Source organism: Macrobrachium rosenbergii, chromosome 13, assembly GCF_040412425.1.
Source record: "Macrobrachium rosenbergii isolate ZJJX-2024 chromosome 13, ASM4041242v1, whole genome shotgun sequence".
NCBI lineage: Eukaryota > Metazoa > Arthropoda > Malacostraca > Decapoda > Palaemonidae > Macrobrachium > Macrobrachium rosenbergii.
The window spans coordinates 12,639,756-12,661,253 of record NC_089753.1 but is presented as its reverse complement, the minus strand read 5'-3'; the positions used below and the strand labels follow the sequence as shown (position 1 = coordinate 12,661,253).

The 21,498-nt window shown below is 41.0% G+C and overlaps 1 protein-coding gene and 1 long non-coding RNA gene across 4 annotated transcripts in view; one reads left to right on the top strand and one right to left on the bottom strand.

The window, feature by feature from the left end:
* Positions 1–21,498, top strand: part of LOC136844912 (uncharacterized) — a 511,857-nt gene that overhangs the window by 60,614 nt on the left and 429,745 nt on the right. The gene's annotated exons all lie outside the window — the stretch shown is intronic.
* The window catches only part of LOC136844909 (long-chain-fatty-acid--CoA ligase ACSBG2-like), a 77,243-nt gene that overhangs the window by 43,579 nt on the left and 12,166 nt on the right, over positions 1–21,498 (bottom strand). For both annotated transcript variants that reach the window (XM_067114232.1, XM_067114231.1), the window contains exons 2-7: positions 18,746–18,958; positions 18,433–18,608; positions 5,100–5,233; positions 4,673–4,836; positions 2,417–2,570; positions 493–731 (exon numbers count right to left, since the gene is read on the bottom strand). In XM_067114232.1, the coding sequence (XP_066970333.1) occupies positions 493–731; positions 2,417–2,570; positions 4,673–4,836; positions 5,100–5,233; positions 18,433–18,608; positions 18,746–18,808 (930 nt within the window). In that variant the 5' untranslated portion in view covers positions 18,809–18,958. The remainder of the gene's footprint in view (positions 1–492; positions 732–2,416; positions 2,571–4,672; positions 4,837–5,099; positions 5,234–18,432; positions 18,609–18,745; positions 18,959–21,498) is intronic.

Below are 21,498 nucleotides of genomic sequence, written 5' to 3'. Positions count from 1 at the left end.
TGTTTATCTGCCTCGTATGGGATTTGAACTCATCTTTTTTTGAGTGAGATCTACTGCTCTGTTACAGCATAGGTTATAAAACTGATAAGAACAGAGTAGTCTTGAACTCTTTGTCATATCCGAGACATATGTACAGTACACAGTACTCTACAGTATTAGAATTTAGCCTTGCTAATGGTTATGTCACCATTGTGTGTAAATATTAAGCCTACATGTGGGATAACCTTATGAGCATAGTAAATTAGTCTGCGGAGTTCTACCACACATGCATGTTAAAGAAGCTGATTGAAGGTAAACTACTTGATTACATAGTCATTTAGCTCTTTACTATATACTGTATCAGTGTTAAGTCACCATCAGTATAAGTGTTAAGAGATACTACTTTACTGCTTGTAGGAAAGATAATAATTACAGTTTCCCAGTCAAGCCATTGTTTACACAGAGGATGATGCTATTCTGAATTATATGTACAATATAGTAATCTTAAATCACCTCTTGAAGAGTTTTGCCGAGGGATCCTTTTAGGGCATCCGGTTGTGCAAAATGAATTGTTGCAGCTATGGTGACACTCAAGTATATATCCAGCATCTGAGCTGCAAGATGGCTCAGGGGTAGATAAGTGACACCAACCTCACCAGCCACTGTACGGTGTAGGTTTGTTTGATACTGTCTTCCACACCATGTCAGATGATCTTGAGAACACATGACCCCTTTAGGAGGACCAGTGGTACCTGTGAAGTCATTAAGGTCAGTTTCAAGCAGTAATTTATACAATAATACACAACTATCAGGAACTGAAGTCATAAAAACAAACTGCAAATACACTTCGCTGAAATGTTCTTTAAATGTTCTAAAGACATCACAGTTTTCACTGAATGTCTGAAAAATTTTACTGAATATACAACTTGAATATTCAGTTTCTTGATATTATTAACTGAAAGTGTTGTGTTTGCTGAACTGCTTAAACTCCATTTCAGGAATAGTGTGTTGTTTTTGCTTAACTGCTTAAACCCCACTTCAGGAATAGCTACATTCAAAAGAATTTCCTGTTAAAATGCTATTCACAGCATTTGTTTACCATAGTGTAATTTCTCTTACCACTGAAAATAAGTTACATAATAGAACTGCAGAACTGACAATAAGTTACACAATAAAACTGAAGAACTGCTTAAAAGCAAAGTTCATTGGCTGAAATATATGTAATCAAATAATTCACAAACCTAGAATAAGCAGATGTGCAAAAATATATAAAATTCTAAAGTCAGCCAAACCAGCAGTTTGGTAACCCAAATAATGTACAGCAGAAGGGTCACACTCTTATGGTTAAAACCTGTTAATCTGACAAACATTATATTTGCATCTGTTTGTGCTTACAAGGATGAAAATTATGCCAAATGTAAACAGCAGCTGACAAGTACAACAATTAAAGCAATTAAACGTAAGTGTTAGCCATTAGGAAGGTTTACACGAAGCAAATTAGAGTAGCCTATCACCACAGCAGTAGGAAAAAGGAGATGCACGTGAGTAAAAGAAATAAAATTATGGCCTAGTCTTATACTGTAATAAGGTAATTTGTTACTTATTATTTTTACAATGTGTTGATTAGTGGATTTACTACAGTGAACCCCTCGTACTCTCGGGGGATGCGTACCGTACCCCCCCCCATGACTAGATAAAATCTGCGAATACTTAAAACTCCTCTAAAAACACTTAGAACTGCCTATTTTGATAGTTTAAACATGAAAAGAGCCCTCTAAAAATGCTTATACCTGAGTATTTTAATAGTTTTATCATAAAAAGTGCATTTAGTCATGAAAATTATATGAAAATACAGTAATTAGTGAATGTTTCTCAGTGAAAAATACAGCGAACAATGTGTATATATGTTCCACAGAGAAATCCGCGAATAGTGAGACCGCGAATTTGGGGGGGTTGACTGTACAAGTACTTTATGATAAGGTAATTTATTTATTTTTTATTGATTTTTAATTGGGTAATTTATTAATTTAAAAGGTAATTATTGATTATTGTTATTATTATTAGGTGATTAATCCGATTACCAAGTCCCATTTGTGGATTGTAAGCTAGTGTAAAGATACTGGATAACCACGAGGTAAGAGAATGAAAGGATTGAAAAATTGGGAAAGAAGTTAAATAAAAAAATAAAAGGAAATACAGCTGGTTAAAAATACACTGCAAAGAACTTTTAGAACCATTATCAATGTCACAAGCATTGCACACAATATGCAATGCCCAGCATGCCACAAGGTCTTCAAATTGAAAGAACCATAATATGACTATGATGATGTATATACTGTAGTCATTATCTCTTTGGACTTAGGGCAGGGCCCACGAGAGACCATAATTTAATTCTTAGTCAATAGTAAGTGGCTGTGCAAACAACAAAAAACATAACCTGATGTATATATTAAAGTGCAGCACTGATTGACAGCTTGCAGAGAAAGGCGTTCTTCTAACTGGTCATCTTTTTCGGTCAAACCTATTGCTATTAATTCAGCCCATGACAGTACTCCTGGTGCACCAGGATCCCCTGACCACTGCACAATTGCCTGAAAGAATAAAATGCCATTTAGTAAAAAAAAAAAAAAAAATGGCAATGAGCTTTGTTATTACCAATTTTGATAAGAATTGTCACTTTATTACAAAAAGAAAAATGAATACATAAAGATTATTAATAACTTGTCAGTTTTGAAAACTATAAGTACAGTATGTTGTAAACTAAATATTAAATTTAGTTAATAACTCTCTTAGCTTTCCAGATGACCCAGAATTCTCAAAAATGCTTTAATACAGTAAGTTTTGTTTTACAATTGTTTTTATGCATGAGCAAAAACTACATATATTATATTAAAGATCTCTTCCCAGGCTTATCTGGGCAGCCAGAGCCCAAATTTAACTAAAGGGCACTTCTCTGGACATTTCTGCAGAAGCCAAGAGGAACTTAAGAGGTTGGGAAAGAGATTATTTGCTTTTATGTCATTGTAATCAGAAGGGGTTGATTATTTTTTGTATAAACGAAATTAAGTACATTACTAAGGTGCTAAAAAAGGATACTTTACAATGCACATGGCTCTATCTGAATGTTGCATGTATGTTTCATATCTTGTAAGCATATATTTGTTTGTTTCCAGCAAAGCAACACAGCATGTTATATTTATACTTGTGATTACTTTTTGAGAAGTCAGAAATAGTGTTACTGCCTAATCTGCCAGATAACCATCTTCACATCACCATTTCTATAACCTTAAGTTCGTCAAAGGTTAAGTAAATGTCATGGATTATCCCTGTTTGGTAAATCAGAATCTCTCCTCACTAATGGGTTCTGTTATCTTGACCAAAGATCCCCACCATCATCATCTTTATACCATCTGTTATCCTTAAGGTAATGGGTCAGTTGCCTAGATGTGTCTTCCCCAACTATTTCTATTGAAAGAATTTTCCTCTGGTAAACCCGTCTTAACCAAATCCTTTTTCATTACATATATCATCATCTAGTTCTTTGCCTCCCTCTTGACCTTCTGCCCCTAATAGGGTCCATCCAAGCCCTCTTCCTTCATCCTCCTCACTCATCCTTACCATATGCTCAAGCCACCTCAACCTTGACTCTTATCACATCCGCAGTCTTTACACCCCCCGCCTATCCTTGCTAATTGTCACTGGGCATTATTCAGAGGACTACCAGAAAGCTAATGTAACAACACGTAATTAGTAAAAAATCTCACCACTGCTGTTTATTATCACTCATCTATCTGAAGTGGTCCACAGTCCTTCACTGTAAATGGCATTTGTCATACATCTACCCCACCGACACCTTTTAAGTGAGAATCCGCTAGTGTGGAAGATCCGTGCCAAACAGTTGACATGCAGTGACCATAAATTTTCATAAAACTATATACAGTACAGTATCAAAACCTAATTACAAAACACAAACGAATACTGTATGTAATGTAACAAGAGAAAAAATAACCAGAGGATTGTACTAATATTAATTATGTAGAAAACAAAAAGCAGAACATTCTTGAAAACTAACAAAATTTACCACAAGAATTTTATACTGGGGCACTTATAATCACAAGAAAAAGGAAAATCAACCAAAAATAATTACATAAACCAATACAGTACATGTAATAACAAACTTCAGTACAGTTTTCAAAGTAGTGTACTGACTTTCCCCTTGTAAGTTATTGAGCAAAGCAGGTTGTTTATTCAATGTATGGGAAATTTTTTTAAGTAGAGGCCAGGTAAGCCACATCAGATTAGAACAGAACACAGGAGAGGAGCAAGGAAAGAACTTATTTCACATCTGACCCCTAAAGAGAAAACTTGGCACAATGGTGTTTGTTATTTATATTTAACAAGTGATACATCAAACAATATGTATGAATTTTGAAAAGAAAATATGGCATGCAGTAATGTACATACTAATAATGATGTCACCAGATGATTTTGAAATACGGCATAGTAGACATCAAGTGTCTGAACAAAAGTGAACTTCAAATATTATTGCATAAGGCCAAATTTTATAGTAATCTTCAAAGGTATGAAAGCTTCTTCACAGTCTATAATTGAACATAGGATGCAACTTAGATTAAGAATTGAAAAGACATAAGAAACTAAAATAAGAGAAAAAATTTCCCCCATGTTGTCTCACCTTTATTTCTGGTAAAAATCTTTTCACTGCAAGAAATTTATTCAAACATGTGGTATCTTCAACAAGAATAATTTGTGCCTTACAGTTCTCTGCTATGTGTCTACATGCTTCGGGAGAATTAGTTGTGTAAACTCCAGCTGTCAAGCCACCGGCAAATATGGCACCTGTAATAAACCTAGTGTTAACCTTGAATGGAGCCAATTTCTTATTAAATTACAGTCTGCCTACTGGCATGCAAGCTTGTACTGTATATAAATGTTCCTCATTAATACGTAAAGTGTACTAATTGCATTTACAGTACTTGTAAAACATTAACACTTAAAATATTATCTGTTGAGCAAACTTAATTTATTGAAATTATTTCTTTTTTGTAGCAGAGGTTTTACTTGCCTATTTTGTATAACAACATCAAACAAGCTTATCTTACCAAAATTAGAGATCAGCCATTCTGGAGCATTGAAGCCCATGATACAGACTCCATGAAATCTTTCAAGGCCAAGCCTAATGAATGCTTTTGCTACAGTTCTTGCATCATTGAAATATTGCTCATAGGTCCAGAATCTAAATAAACAGAGGAAAATAGTCCAAATTATTTTATGGAGTGCATTCATTAATTAGTTTGCTGCTTTGAATAGGAAGGTAAATGTAATTAATGAAGTTGCCTCAGTTTGTTAGATTCTACATTATATAACATTTGTTTAAGAAAATCAGGGCAGAAAAAGTGTACTTTACAGTACTGTACTTTAGGCACATAATAGGTTGTTTGTACATTTGGTTTTTATTTCATTATGATTTGGAACCAGGATGATAACATTTGATATAATAATACTGCAAATACTTTGAAAGAAGTGCTTCAGTATAAGCATTGTTTCTTAGTCTCATTTATTTTGTATTTCTTAAGATTTGGAAAGGGAACTTTTATTGAAAACAAGAATTTTTGCAACACATTGCCCTGAAAAATATCTCATAATGATCAGTGTAAACATAAATTATTAGTAGATTTAGTGCATTTTATCATTGAACACACACATAGATTTATACTGTATATACATTTTCACCTTATCTGGCCCTTTCATCTAGAATGTCCCCAGCACCAAAATTTCTAAATAAAATATGTACAGTGTACACAGTACTTACAATTTTTAAAAACAATATACCAGGATGGTTGGCAACGCTGCACAGGCAGCAAGAGGCAGTGGTAACACTGCTTACAGTTATAAGCACACTTGGAAATAGGTATTGTGGGGGTGGTAGGCCAGGGAAAGAGTTAGGGGGGGGAGAGTCGGGTAGGAAGGGCGAGCAGACGTTTTTCGTCTTGAGAGCTTTTGTGATTTATTACTGGCTTAAAAGCACTGTTTCATTTGACATGTTGTAAGGAAGGTATTGAGTGACGTACTGGCTGGGTGTTGTCTAGTTTTATTGCTTGGTCCTTACTGAATATATGTACAGAATCTTCGTGGTTGTTATCAGCTGGTGCGAGCTGCAATGTAGTTTCTACACACAGACAAGACAAAACAGAGATTATGTTTCGGACACCTGTGCTTGTCGACAGACAAGCAGATGGCGATTGTGAGAGACAGTATAAACATACAATGAGAAAACATATGTCAATGAAAAGGCCAGGAAATTCCACATATGGACACTTGCATGAGATTCAAGACAGATTAATGAATACAATGCAGTAGCATAATATATGTGAAATGGCATGACGTTTGGCGTCTTCACAAACAGAAACATACATACAGTTTGATACAGAAGATTTGGTGGAACATTGAGTACATAATCATCGGAAAGCTTGCATGGCAATTGTAACGACCCGAGTGGGCCGTTATGCAGGTTCTTTAACATACTCAGGACGGGGCTGTCATGACTGACGGCAGATGCAACAAACAAAGGATGGGAAAACAACAAAAACAATAAAATGAGCTTAATATTAATTTATTTACAATATTTACAAGTGAGTCAGGTCTGGCAAAAGATAAAAACCATAAATACAAGAAAAACCAAAAGGCAGCACTAAACAAAATCAAGTGAAACAAACAAAAAAAAGTAGCTTTAAAAAAGGCAAAATAAAAACAACAGCAGGCAGAAAAAAAAAAAAACATACGTCCTCCATCGGGGTCACCAAGACAGCCCTCAGCTGCACAACAGGGACAAGACCCCACAAACCAGAATACCCGATGGAGATCGTCAGGACAGCCTCACGCTTCATCAAAGATGAGCAGCTTGGTCACACGACTACTCATGGTCACACTCCACCTCTGACGTGCTCCACTTCGTTTTGCTGCTCAAAAACTCGACCAACGTCGACTCAAAAAACTGCCTGCTGCTGCTGCCACTGCCGCTACCTTTGCTGCCCTACCAGACCCGACTGACGACAGAAAACCGGCAGCTCACCACGAAAGCATCAAAACAAAAAAACTTGAAGGTAAGGGGAGGCAGCAATCCACAAAGGGAACGAGCGGGAACCAGCAGTTCCGCAAAACCATCACTTAACGTGACAGCAATGCAGGTAGTGGTGATTGTACATGAATCGAGACAACAATGGTTAGAGAGACATAGACAGAATATTGTATGGTAGGAGTTGCGTTCCTTTGAGCTGCTGCCACTGACGCACAGGAGGGAGAGAGAGAGAGAGAGTGGGATGCTTTGTTGTCTTGTTTTGTCTGATGGCTGACTCACACGCACGTGTGCCCATAGGACTGCCATGTGGTCCCTTAAAATACTCTCCCCCCGAGCAAGGCCCCAATACTGTAGTGGAAATCATCTTGCTGACAATTCAAATGGGCACGAAGGGCTTGGGCTGGGGCGGGCAGCAGGCTGAAGGGCGACGCAGGCCAGCAGGAACTCGAGGAGGATGGCAGCAGGCTGAAGGATGACATCTGCTGATCCTTTGGTAGCCAGCTCGAGGGGGACGGCAGCAGGCTGAAGGATGACGTCAGCTGGTGCTTCGTTGGTCAGCTCGTCTGGTACGAGTTCGGGGGTGGCATCAGGCTGCCTGGAGGAGGCGTCCAGGGCTCAGTGGTGGGGTGGGTCATCTCGGAGGATCGGACATCTACTGGGAGGCTGAGTCGAGGAAGTGGCGAAGGGTTCGTTGGCGTGTGAGTCATCATCGTGGGTTGGACATCTACCGTTGGCTCCTTCCGGTCACTCCAGGGTCACCAGTGTAAGGAAGGTATTGAGTGACATATTGGCTGGGTGTTGTCTAGTTTTATTGCTTGGTCCTTACTGAATATATGTACAGAATCTTCATGGTTGTTATCAGCTGGTGTGAGCTGCAATGCAGTTTCTACACACAGACAAGACACAACAGAGATTATATTTCGGACACGTGCTTGTCGACAGACAAACAGATGGCGATTGTGGGAGACAATATAAACATACAATGAGAAAACATATGTCAATGGAAAGGCCAGGAAATTCCACATTTGAACATTTGCATGAGATTCGAGACAGATTAATGAATACAATGCAGTAGCATACAATGTGAAATGGCGAGATGTTCGGCATCTTCACAGACAGAAACATATATAGTTGGACACAGATTTGGTGGAACATTATGAGTACATGGTCGGAATGCTTGCATGGCAATGCAAGTAGTGGTGATTGTACATGAATCGAGACAACAATGGTTAGAGAGAAATAGACACGAATATTGTATGGAAGAAGTTGCGTTCCCTCGAGTGATCGCTGGTGACGCACGGGAGGGAGGGAGAGAGAGAGAGAGAGCGGGATGCTTTGTTGTCTTGTTTTGTCCTGTGGCTTACTCACACACACGTGTGCCCATAGGACCACCATGCGGTCCCTTACAATGTCATTGCACACCATGTTTATTGCTTTTAATTGGTTGAGAAAGATACGTCATCAGTACCATAATGTACAAAGCGTGATCATAAAGTATTAGGACTGTTGCTATAGTAGAGGAGCCAAAATATGCAAAATGAAGCCAGTTGGCACAGATTGACCTTGACCCTCCATTGTGTGCATGCACACTAAGTTTTTAGCATCCTAGCTCACTTCCGCTCTTTACAGCAGTGCTTGGAAGGAATGTGTGTAGTGTTTGGTCATCGCATTGACTATGATGGAGAAAGTTCAGCAGAGACTCTGCATTAAATCTTGCCAAAAGCTTGGCGGTACCTATGTGAAGACCTGCGCAAAGTTGCAAAAAGTGTATGAAGAGGAGTGTTTGAGTCGTATATGAGTGTACGAGTGGTTCAGATGTTTTCAAGATGGCTGACAAAATGTCGATAGTGGCGAACGTTCTGGGAGACCCACGGTCTGCAAATATCGTTTTCCTCAACTACAAGGGAATTGTTCATCATGAGTATGCTGCACCTGGTCAGACAGTAAACAAGGAGTGTTACTGTGATGTGTTTAGGCATTTGCACGATGCTGTTCGCCAGAAAAGGCCAAAACTGCATGTGTCTGGTGAGTGGCAATTGCACCATGACAACACACCTGCCCATTCAGTGTAGCTTGTGCAGCAGTTTTTGGCCAAGCACAACATCCCCCAGGTCCGACAGCCACTTTATCCCTCAGATCTCGCCCCTTGCGACGTTTTCCTCTTTCCAGAAATCAAATCCCACTTGAAGGAAGAAGATTTCGAGACATTGAGGAGATCCAAGTGAATGCAACGAGGCAGCTGATGATTATTCCAGAAAACGAGCTCCAGGAATGCTTTCATCAATGAAGACAGTGCTGGATAAAGTGTGTGGCTTCCGAAGGGGACAAATTCGAAGGAAATTAAATGCAAAAATGTTGTGTTGCAGTTTTCTTTTTATAGCGCCAGCCTTGATACTTTATGATCACACCTCGTATGGTAGAAGGTGCCTAGATGGGTGAGCATTTGTGTGCTAATTTCATAAAGTTAGAAATGCATACATCACTACACATCATGCTTTTTACCTTTTGAATGGGTATTAGAGATATGTGTCAAGCTGAAGAATTACATGACAGAATTTAATAGGAAGATGTTCAGGAGTGAGACTCACAGTCACATAACTAAGCCATTGCCATGAGGATATTGAACTGTCAACCTTAATCTGGTTTTCAGCATAGGTTGGCCAGGGTGCATATTACTGTATGTATAAATTTCATAAAAATTGGAAAACCCACTCTTCAATGGATGGCAGTGCTGCTTGGACTAAGGAAATGTTGGTAACACTGGTTACACTCATAAACAGGCTGAGATAGGGTTTAGGGGGGTTGTGTTGGGAGGGTATTTCCAGGTTGGGAGAAGGAGGGGAAGGTCTGGCAGGATTGGAGGGGAGTGTGTGGCAGCAGCAAGGGCAAATAGAAACACTCTTTACAGGTAGAAACTAGTAGAGAAAAGGTTATGGGAGGTTCTTGACAGGGATGGGATGAGAGGGCTTTGTGGGATGGGTGGAGATGGGTAGGCAGGTGTTTGACTTTATAACTTTTTTGTTTTAAGTTTTTTCACATTTTATTAGAAGATAAAGAATGGAGAGAAAACTTTTTGCCTATCTATAAAGAGAAGGGTGAATTTAGGGTTGTGCAAACTACAGAGGAATAAAGCTAATGTTTCACACCACAAAAACAATAATGGATCAAAGAATTAGAGAAGAAACATCTGTAGATGAAGAACAGTTTGGTTTCATGCCAGGAAGAGGAACGACAGATGCAGTGTTTGCTCTCTGACTGAGGATGGAAGAACACTGGGAAAAGCGGAAAGGACTGTGCATAGTATTCATAGATCAGGAAAAGGCACATGACAGAGTCCCATGCCAAGAGGTTTGGAGGTGTATGCGAATAAAGGGAACACTGGAGAAGTATGTGAGTTTGGTCCAAGATATGTATGAGTTAGAAGCAGTGTTGGGTTAACTGAATGGATACCAGTAAGAGTTGGTTTACATCAGGGATCTGCTTTAAGTCCATATCTTTTTGACCTGATAACGGATATGCTATCTCAAGGAATAAGAGATCAATCCCCCTGTGCATGCTGTTTGCTGATGACATCGTGTTATGCAGCACCAACAGAGAGGTAGTGAAGTCAAAACTAGAGCAATGGAGGAAGGTACTGGAAGACAAGACTGAGGTTTAAAGATCAGTAGGAAGGAGACTGAATACCTAAGTTTTAATGAAGATCAAAACTCCGAGATAAGTATGGAAGCAACAAGGTTGAACCAAGTAGAAAAATTTAGGTATCTTGGTTCAACAGTGGTTAATGATGGAAATTTGGATGTTGAAATAACGCAGTGCAGGCTGGATTGAAAAATTAGACAAAGATGTCAGGTGTCTTGTGCGAACGCAGAATCAACATAAAGGTTAAAGGAAAAGTGTATAAGACAGTAGTGAGACCAGCTTTGATGTATGGAGCAGAAACATGGCCAGTAAAGAGAATGCAAGAGAAGAAATTGGATGCGATAGAGATGAAAATGCTCAGTGGATGTGTGGAGTAACAAAAATGGACAGGATCAAAAATGAAAGAATAAGAGGAACTACTAAAGTCGTAGAACTATCAAAGAAGGCCCAGGAAAGAAGACTGCAGTGGTATGGCCATGTGATGAGAAGGGATGAGACATATGTAGGTAGGAGAGTGATGCAGATGGGGGTGCTTGGTGGGAGAGCAAGAGGAAGACCGAAGCAAAGTTGGATGGATGTAGTCAGAGGAGACCTGGGAGACAAACAATTGTCAGAGAACAATGTGTTTGACCGAGCCAGGTGGAGGAAAGCTGTCAGAAACATTGACCCCTGTGAGATTCAAGACGGCAGGTCTGGGTATGACTGACTTATTTTTCGGAAATCAGGTATACATCAAGGAATGCAGACGGAAAGGTGGTCACCGACCTGCGGATCCCATGTCACACATTTGGGCAAGAATTTGTGTTTGTTAGATGACATATACATGAGAATAACTTGTGTTACAATAAACGTACAGAAGTGGTTACATACATCGGCGGAAAGGCCAGACAGTAATACCTATGGAGAGAGAGATAAAAATATGAAATAATAACAGGTAATATACAGGACTTGAGAAGAGGCGCTTGACGCCTTTACAAGTACTGTACTCCCCAGTCAGTGATTACAGAGATAATTATTGGATGACATGAAAATTAATCACGGAGGCGCTGGGGGAGCAGGAGGCGACCCCTTCTCTTCGAGAACTGTGGTTGGGGGGCAACGTCAACTGCTGGATCTTCCACAGTGCGGCCTCTGGGGCGCCCATGGCCTGTCCTTGGTGGGGCGGTGGGTATGTCTGCAGGTGCGTTTTGAGGAGGGACCCTGGGACATCTGCCTGCCTCCTCTCGGATTTCGCTGTCTAACAGGAATGCTGGTTTCAGCCTGTCAATGGAAACCCAAACCTCCCGGCTGTGGATGTCGATGAGATACACCTTGGGGGTCCTGTCGATGACTTGGTAAGGGGCCCTGTAGGGCCTGGTCAAGGACGGGCGACGGGCGTCTATCCTGACGAAGATGTAAGTGCAGGAACCCAGACTGGCTGGGCTGTAGGTGTTGGTTCTGTCCATGAAGGTCTTATGGCAAGGCTCGAACTTCTGTGCTAGTTCCCTCAACCTTGGGAGGGGGGGTTTCTGTGCCGTCAGCTTATGGCAGGAAGAATTCCCCTGGAACAGCTAGTGTTTCTCCATAGAGTTTTTCTGTGGGGGACACGTCGCCATCTGCCCTCGGTGTGGTGCGGAGACCCAGCAGGACCCAGGGGAGCTGGGCCTTCCAGTTTTCATCGGTGCAACATGCCATTCGAGCTGCCTTCGGTGAGCGGTGTGCCCTCTCTACCATGCCGTTTGCTGCGGGGTTGTAGGCCGTCGTGCTGTGAAGTGTAATACCCATCAGGCGTGCCAGGGAGACCCAGAGTTCTGACAGGCATGCTGAGCCCCCTGTCCGTAGTAATGCTGCCTGGCACCCCGAAGCGGCTGATCCAACTGGAGAGGAGGGCTTCTGCGCAGGATGCTGTTGACACCTCGTCCATAGTTGTCGCCTCTGGCCAGCGAGTGGAGCGATCTATGACCGTCAGGAGGTACCTAGCGCCCCCAGACTGCGGTAGAGGCCCAACGATGTCTATGTGGATGTGGCTGAAACACCGATGAGTTTGGGGGAAATCACCAATGCCTGATTCTGTGTTCCTTGTGACCTTGCTGGTTTGGCACGGGATACAGCTCCTCCCTACTGGCAGGCGTCCTTCCTGATGCCATGCCACATAAATTTTTCTGTCATCAGGGGGGCAGGGGCAGCCAGTGCTTGTGTCGCAGAGAAGCATTGCACCCGAATTTCCCAAGGGTATGTCCTCCCACTTGAGTGCCGTCAATGCCGTCCTGTAGGCTGCCGTTTCCGGATCTGCTGCTTGCTCCCTTGCCAGGTCCTCGTAGTCTATGCCGAGGTGGAGGGAGTTGATTTCCACCCGTGATAGGGCATCGGCCACTGGATTCTTCCTGCCGGGGACGTAGGTGATGGTGCAACCAAACTTGGAGATGGTGGCCAAGCGTCGCTGCTGCCTTGCCGACCACGCGTCGCCTGCCTTTGCGAATGCGTGCACCAGGGGCTTGTGGTCCGTGAGGATGATGAATTGAGTACCGTCAAGCAGGTATTTTGAAGTGCCGCACAGCCTGGTAGATTGCGAGCAGCTGTCTGTCGAAGGCGCTGTAGCGGGTCTCTGCTGGCAACAACTGTGACTGAAAAAGGCTAGAGGTTGGGGGGTGCCATCAACTATTTGCTCGAGCACTGCCCCGCAGGCGGTGTTGCTGGCATCGGTGGTGAGTCTCAGGGCAGCAGTGGGGTTATGATGTGTGAAGGTGGTGGCACTTGCGAGGGCTGTCTTCATCTCTTCGAACGCCTGCTGCTGCGGAGCGTCCCACATCAGCTTTTTTGGCTTGCCCTTCAAGACTACTGTCAGGGGATACATGATGCAAGCGATGCCTGGGATGAAACGGTGATTGTCTGCGGTGTCGGGAACTTTTCTATTGCTTTCACTTTTGAGGCCATGGGGCGTATTCCTGCTGGGGAGGTCTCGTGTCCGAGGAAATCTATTTTTTCCGCCCCAAATGTTCATTTGTTGAACCTGACGACTAATCCGTTCTCCTGCAGGCGTTTCAGGATGGCGTGGACGTGGTGAAGGTGTTCCTCTAGGGACCTGGAGAAGATAAGGATGTTGTCTACGTAACAGACGCAGAAGGGCTGGCTCCTGAGGATGATGTCCATCAGGCATTGGAATGTGGCCCCCGATTCCTGAGGCCGAAGGTGGAGTAGGAGAAGGTGTACGTCTCGAATGGCATGATGATGGCTGTCTTCGGAATGTCGTCAGGATGCACAGGAACCTGAAAGTATGATTTAAGATGCACAGGAACCTGAAAGTATGATTTAAGCAAGTCCACCTTAGTGAAGACCTTGGCCCGTGAAGGGTGCTCGTCAGGTCTTATTTGTTCTGCAGGGGGTAGTGGTCTGGTGTGGTAACTAAATTCAGACGACAGTAGTCTCCGCAGGGCCTCCAGGAGCCATCTGACTTCTTTACCATATGTAGGGGAGATACCTCGCCCACGGGCTCGATGCTTTGGTACAGACGCTCATTTGTTCCATCTCAGCGAAAGCCCGTTTGGCGTCTTCTAGTTTTAGGGGCAGGCGACGGAACTTGGTATGAGTTGGGGGCTCGTTGTAGTTATGTGGTGGAAGATGCCATGCTTGGCCCCGGCCCCTGGCAAATGGCGGAGCTCTGGTTTAAAAACTTCGGGGAACTTCTGGAGGAGGGTGGTGTAATTGTTGGAGGCTGTGAAGCAGACGGCGGGCATCCCTGGTCTGGTGGAGAGTGGTTGGGAGTGGCAGGTTCCGGTGTCGATGAGGCGTTGCCTGCCGACATCGACCAGGAGTCCATGGTGTCCCAGGAAATCGGTGCCCAGGAGGGGGAACTTGACCTCCACGATGATGAAAGGCCAGTGGTACCTGCGGCCCAAGCTGGAGATTGTGCGGGTCGTGGTTCCATAGCAGCGGATGGGGGTTCCATTCATGGCTAACAGGGAGGGCATGGAGTCAGCTGTCCGGGTGTAGTCCTCCTCCAACGGTGGGAACACCGACTGCATAGCCCCCGTGTTAACCAGCAGGTGCCGCCTTGATATTTCGTCCCTGATGAAGAATCCATTGTCTTTCGCGGCCACTGCTGTTACTTGTGGCGGCCCTTCTCGTTTTTTGTGAAGGAACAGGGGGATCTTCAGTTCTTGGCGCTGGGGCTGAATCTCCTGTGGAAGTAGCACCATGCCAGGTATGTCCGCGCCCTCTGCTCCCTCGGTGGTGCCTTCCTCCTGTAGATCATGTTTATGATTTCTGGGTCGTCGTCCTCCGTTGTTAGGCTACAGTCTGTGAGGGCAGTGGCGTGTTTGGAGGCTTTAGTGGCCTCGTGGATTTTCTGTGCGACGTTGACCAGCTCGTCCATGGGAAGGGCATCTGCGTCTTTAATTTGGCCCCTTACCTCCTGGGGAAGGCACCGCAGAAATATTGCTTTTGTCAGGCTGATTTTCTTCCTGCGCCCGTCTGCGTCGATGCCCGGTAGTGTTACCAGACCTTGCAGTTCGTCCCAGGTGTCCCTGGGTGATGCTTCCCCTAGGGGCTGGGTCAACAGGTCTAGTGCACGCTGTGCTCTTTCGGGGATGGGCATGGAATATGTTTGTATCAGCTTGTCTCGCAAGGCTGAGTATGTGACTTTGTCTGGCTGTGAGTCAAGCCATGGGGAGATTTTGTTGAAGGCCTCTTCAGGTAGCGTCGTCATGGTAACGTCTGCCTTGGTCTTCTCAACTGTGATGTGCACCACGCGGAAGTGAGCATCAGTGCGCAGAAACTGTGTTCTGGAGCGAAAACGGAGGGAGCTTCACTGCATCTGGCTTCGTGGGTGAAAGGGGCACACAGACAATTTCCATGTTTCCGGATTCGCATTGTAATTCAGACTCTGCCATCTTTACTGTCACACACCAAAACGTGAGTACGCGCCGTATTTAGTCCGTTAATGGTGTTAGAATTCGAGTGGTCAACGTGAGTCGTGAAAGGCGAGGGCCAAAACCGTTCGAAATGCCAAAACGTGCCCTCGCGGGGACGCCGTTATTAGTCCGTTAATGGCATGGGGTTCCTCTGAGGAAGGAGCTTTCAGAGGCCTAGACTGTATCGCCATTTTGAGTCCGCTAAAGGCTCTCTGAAGGTAAATGCGGCCGTATTTAGTCCGTTAATAGCTGGGCCAAAACCGCATGTTTACCTGTCACTCCTCAGGTCACCAGTTGTGAGATTCAAGACGACAGATCTGATTTATTTTTCAGAAGCCAGGTATACATCGAGGAATGCGGACGGAAAGGTGGTCACTGACCTGCGGATCCCATGTCACGCATTTGGGCAAGAATTTGTTTGTTAGATGACATATAAATGAGAATAATTCGTGTTACAACAAACGTACAGAAGTGGTCACATACATCGGCGGCAAGGCCGGACAGTAATTAGTATGGAGAGATATATAAAAATATGAAATAATAACAGGTAATATACATTATGTGATTAATGCAGAAATGAAGAGGTGCTTGACGCCTTTACACCCACATAGAAGTGGGAAAAGATGCAAAGAAAGATGATGATTAAAGGAGATTACAGTATAAGAGAGAGAGAGAGAGAGAGAGAGAGAGAGAGAGAGAGAGAGAGACCTTGTATGCTGCAGCCTATCAAACACACATACACACACTCTTTTCATTTTTTTTTTTGTTTATACTATTCTCATTTTTAATGTTACTTTATTTTTATAATTGTTTAATTATCTGTGTTTTGTCATAATTTCACTTCACAAAATGAAGAAAAAAACAATAAAAATCACAGTAAAAAGGAGACAGTCAGGTTATATCCCTTAGCCGGCTTAGCGTGTGCACACACACACACACACACACACACACACACACACACACACACACACACACACACACACACACACACACACACACACCTTCCCTTTGGTTAAGGGAAGGGAAACGCTTTATAAATAGCTCAACATGTTGCCAATATCTATGACAAAATTCTCATTATAAATATTTTTAAAAATTTTACTGTGCGCGAGTGTCATGTCCCATTGGGGGCGGAATTTGTAAAGTTTTCATATTCAATAAATATTTTTTATCGAAATTCTTGTATACTGGCAACTTCACCACTTCGATCTGAAACAATGGGTTAGCTGTATAGCTTTTTTTTTTTCCTCTCTCTCCACGAAACATTTAAATGTGGATGTAAACGTTATATATGAGATGAAATATAATATCTATAGTGATGAAATATTTTCTTGTTTACTGTTATATGTTTGGTAATCATATTAAAGTCAGCTGAAAAAACTAAATGGTGACGTCACATTGATGAAATGTACAAGTAAAGCTTCTGTGATATTATGAGGTGAAATAAAAAATCATTAATTAGAAAAAAATGAATTACTTTTTAGTAGTGTTCTTAAAATAAATTTGCTTTGGACAGGTCATCATTGAGGAATGCCATATGCACTAAAGATGCAAACACACACACACACACACACACACACACACACACACACACACACACACACACACACACACACACACACACACACACACACACACACCTTCCATAATAAGCCATAATGAGAAATCGTTGGTCATAATAAAACAGAAGAAACTAATAACTTTTAAATAATATTCTTAAAAACAATATACTGAAAGAGCCCAGTTTACAGCACAATATGAATGATGAAATACTTGTCGCAATTCAGGGTACGGAAACACAACAGCGAATAAAAAATGCAAATTTATCAAATTATTAGAAAACAAATGAAGCATAATACGATATGATAACAACCGATAAGAAAATTGCTGTGTAAATATACATTAACAGTAATAAAACCATGGCAAACTGTGGGTAAAAACAGGTAGGCTACTTTCCTACCGAATTGTGTAATGTTAACGCGAGAGAAACGGAGGGGTTCACTTTTTCAGAATATATTTGTACAGTGTAAAGTATACAGCTACAAATGTGTTGAAATAAAGTGTATAATTACCTTTGGCATGAAGTTTTCACTTAAAGTGTGATGATTGTTGTTTATAAGCATATTGAGTTTATGGTATAAACATATTGAGAGTATGGTATGCCGTTTTACACCCAGAGAGTTTTTATTTGACCTTGTCTGGATTTCGACCTTATCTGACAGAACCTTGGCTCTATTAATCTGGATAATCAAGAAATATATACACACATATATATATATATATATATATATATATATATATATATATATATATATATATGTATATATACTTACTGTATGTATGTATATATATGTATATATATATATATATATATATATATATATATATATATATATATATATATATATATATATATATATATATATATATATATATATATATATATATATATATATATATATATATATATATATATATATATATATATATACTCCATCCTTCATGAAGCAGGTTTATCACTAAGACTCAAGACTCACTTTTTTCCCCAGCTGTGTCTTGTCTTCTCCGGGACCTGGGTTGGGTATGGTATATATGGTTATATATATATATATATATATATATATATATATATATATATATATATATATATATATATATATATATATATACCATCCTTCATGAAGCAGGTTTATCACTAAGACTCAAGACTCACTTTTTCCCAGCTGTGTTTGTCTTCTCCCCCTGGGTTGGGTATGGTCATTGGTTTAAAAAAAAAGAATGCTCTGTATGCAGTATTTCCTTAAACATTACAACACTCAAGGAACCTACTTCCAAGCACCATCCCTCTTGATTGCAAGTGCAGGATGCTTTGAATGTTGTGTGGCTATTTCCTTCAGCAGTGTGTGGACAGATACTGGTTTCTCTGATGCCGGTCCCTCTTCAGTGATTTGCAGTTGCACAGGCTCATGAGCCTCCGAAGTTTTAATGCAAGTTGCTGGCAGGATCTGTAAATTGTAGTGTTTCGCAGTTGAGTCTTACAATTTTGACAAATTTCAAATTAAATTATAGTTCCCTTGAACAGAAAAAATTAAGGCTTGAAAAAATAACATTTAAGGCATGAAAAAATGCAAACATTTCCTACCTGGTCTGGCCCATTTCTCGGCTCTGATTGAGGAGGTTCTTCTACAGCTACTGGGTCACCCATGGTTGTGGCAGCAAGACACAAGGAGTCTCGTAACACGTGATTGAGCGTTGATTAATGTACTGTATCAAGTACACTGTAACTTATAATGAGGAACTATGCTAAAACTTGCATGTTTTCTATATGGTCCTTACACGACTGTTGGAAAACCACCTGTAAAGGGGGAAAGTTATTTAGCTCTCAGTTATTATGATTTGTAAGAAAACCATTAGGAAGGCATTCAGCAGAACTCATAATGCTCAAAAAATTTATATTAGGTGTTATAGTGTAACTTAGTATGCTTGCCTTCCAAACCTGGTGAAATTGAAAACTAACATTGCAAATTCAGATAGTTTTTAGTGTTAAAAACAATCATCATTGTAAATATATAATTTTTAGCTTGTCTTTGGATTATGCATTATTATTAGATGGGGTCATACAGTCAACAGGGAGACCTTGCATGTATAGAGCGGATAGGAGAAAACATTAATGCATTTCGTCGTTCAGTTGTGAAATAGAGGATAGGTGTTGGAAACAGGAGGATTTTCGATGAAGAGTTGCGTGCTGGTACACATGATGATAGTTAAAAGTAATGACATACAATGTGAATAAATAAACCAGTAGGTGCTGTAAGGAAAAAAAAATTATACTAGATGGAAGTCAGCGCAAAGAAAAAGGATAATGAGCAAATGGATTTTAGACTAATAACCAGATAGATCGTAGAACAAGATACACATCGCGAGATACTGTCTGAATTGACTGCAACCATGCCAATCAAATAAGTATTTTTACGCAACATAAGACTTCCTTTTCCAGAAAGGTTTTGGTCAAAGTCTGAGACTGCATGTAGACATGACTGTTGAGGATATAAATTTCTCCAATCAGCAGTACTTGTTTGCTTACAAAAGTGCTCTCTTCAATGGATCGAGTGGTTGTATTATCTTTCCAAACCAGTTATCATCATATTGATGGATGGATGAATGATATTTAGGGCAAAAGCCCAGGCACTGGGGCCAAGAAGGCCATTCGGCGCCGTAATGAAGAGAAAATAATGTTAAGGTTTGAATTCATGAAGGAAATAATTGATAAATAAAATGAAGCGATGTGACCATTAAATAAAGGTATTAATTTAATGAATGATGTAATATATACATAATAAAAAATTTAATGTCATTAAAATTCTATGTGATGTAATAAATATATTAAATGAATTAAATATCGTTAAAAATTTTAATGCACTTTAAAAAAAGAGATGTTATCAGAAATATCTGCTTCATCTCCCAAAAGTTCCTCGCTGGGTGAGCGGCTTCCGTAATAAAGGTATGAAGTTTAATGAATGATGTAATATATACATAATAAAAAAAAAAATTTAATGTCATTAAAATTCTATGTGATGTAATAAATATATTAAATAAATTAAATATCGTTAAAAATTTTAATGCACTTTAAAAAAAGGAGATGTTATCAGAAATATCTACTTCATATCCCAAAAGTTCCTCGCTGGGTGAGCGGCTTCCGTTCTCAACTACCACTCTGTTGGTCGTGAGTTCGAATCTCCGACCGGCCAGTGAAGAACAAGAGGAATTTGTTTCTGGTGATAGAAATTCATTTCTCGCTATAATGTGGTTCGGATTCCACAATAAGCTGTAGGTCCCGTTGCTAGGTAACCAATTGGTTCTTAGCCACGTAAAAATAAGTCTAATCCTTCGGGCCAGCCCTAGGAGAGCTGTTAATCAGCTCAGTGGTCTGGTTCAACTAAGATATACTTAACTTCATCTCCCAAAATATCAGAGAGGGGTTTACCCTGGAAATATCTTTCTCTTTGGTTAAAATATCTGGGGCAGACCACCAGAATGTGCTCCACTGTTAGTGTCTCGTCACAGTAAGCAAACTCTGGAGGGCTGCTTCCTTCTAAAATAAACTGATGGGTTAAACGAGTGTGCCCAATCCTTAATCTGGTTAAAATAACCTCTGTTCGTCTGTCAAGTTGGAATGACGAAGACCACGGCAGTATGTTTTCCCTAATATTTCTATATTTTTTTATTATTGGCAAGAAGAGAAGTCCACCTTTCTTGCCATTTACTTAAAACCTAAGATCTAATAGGACCTTTTAGGTCTGTATGAGGCACTTTTCTAAAAGAGGTTTCCGATAAAACACTAGCAGGTTTCGCTTTCTTGCCTGTCATCTCGTTTCCGCGAAACCCCACGTGAGAAGGGACCCAACAGAAAGAGACTGATTTACGCCGACAACAGATACGAAGAAGCCTCTCCTGAACTTTTTGAATTAATGGGTGAAAGTTATTAAATCTTTTAATAGCTTCTAAGGTGCTTCTAGAGTCTTTGAGAAAATTAGTTACTACTTTGAAAAACTAAATCCAGGGCAGAGACTACGGCTGTTAATTCGGCAGTAAATATTGATACAGAGGTAATTTAGCTGCGTACGTTGTATCACCAAGGATAATAGCGCAACCAACACCACTGTCTGACTTTGATCCATCTGTATAGATCTTTGCAAAATTAGCATGGGTAACGTCGTGCTCTAAGAATTTTCCCCTAATCTCTTCTTCAGGGCAGTCCTTTTTGTTAAACAGTTTCTTACATACTAATGCTTCTGGAATAAGCCATGGATTTACAGGATATTCTACTTCTAGGACTTTCTGGGATTTAAGATGATTATTCGTAATAACATTCTCATTCAGTCGAATTTGGAATGG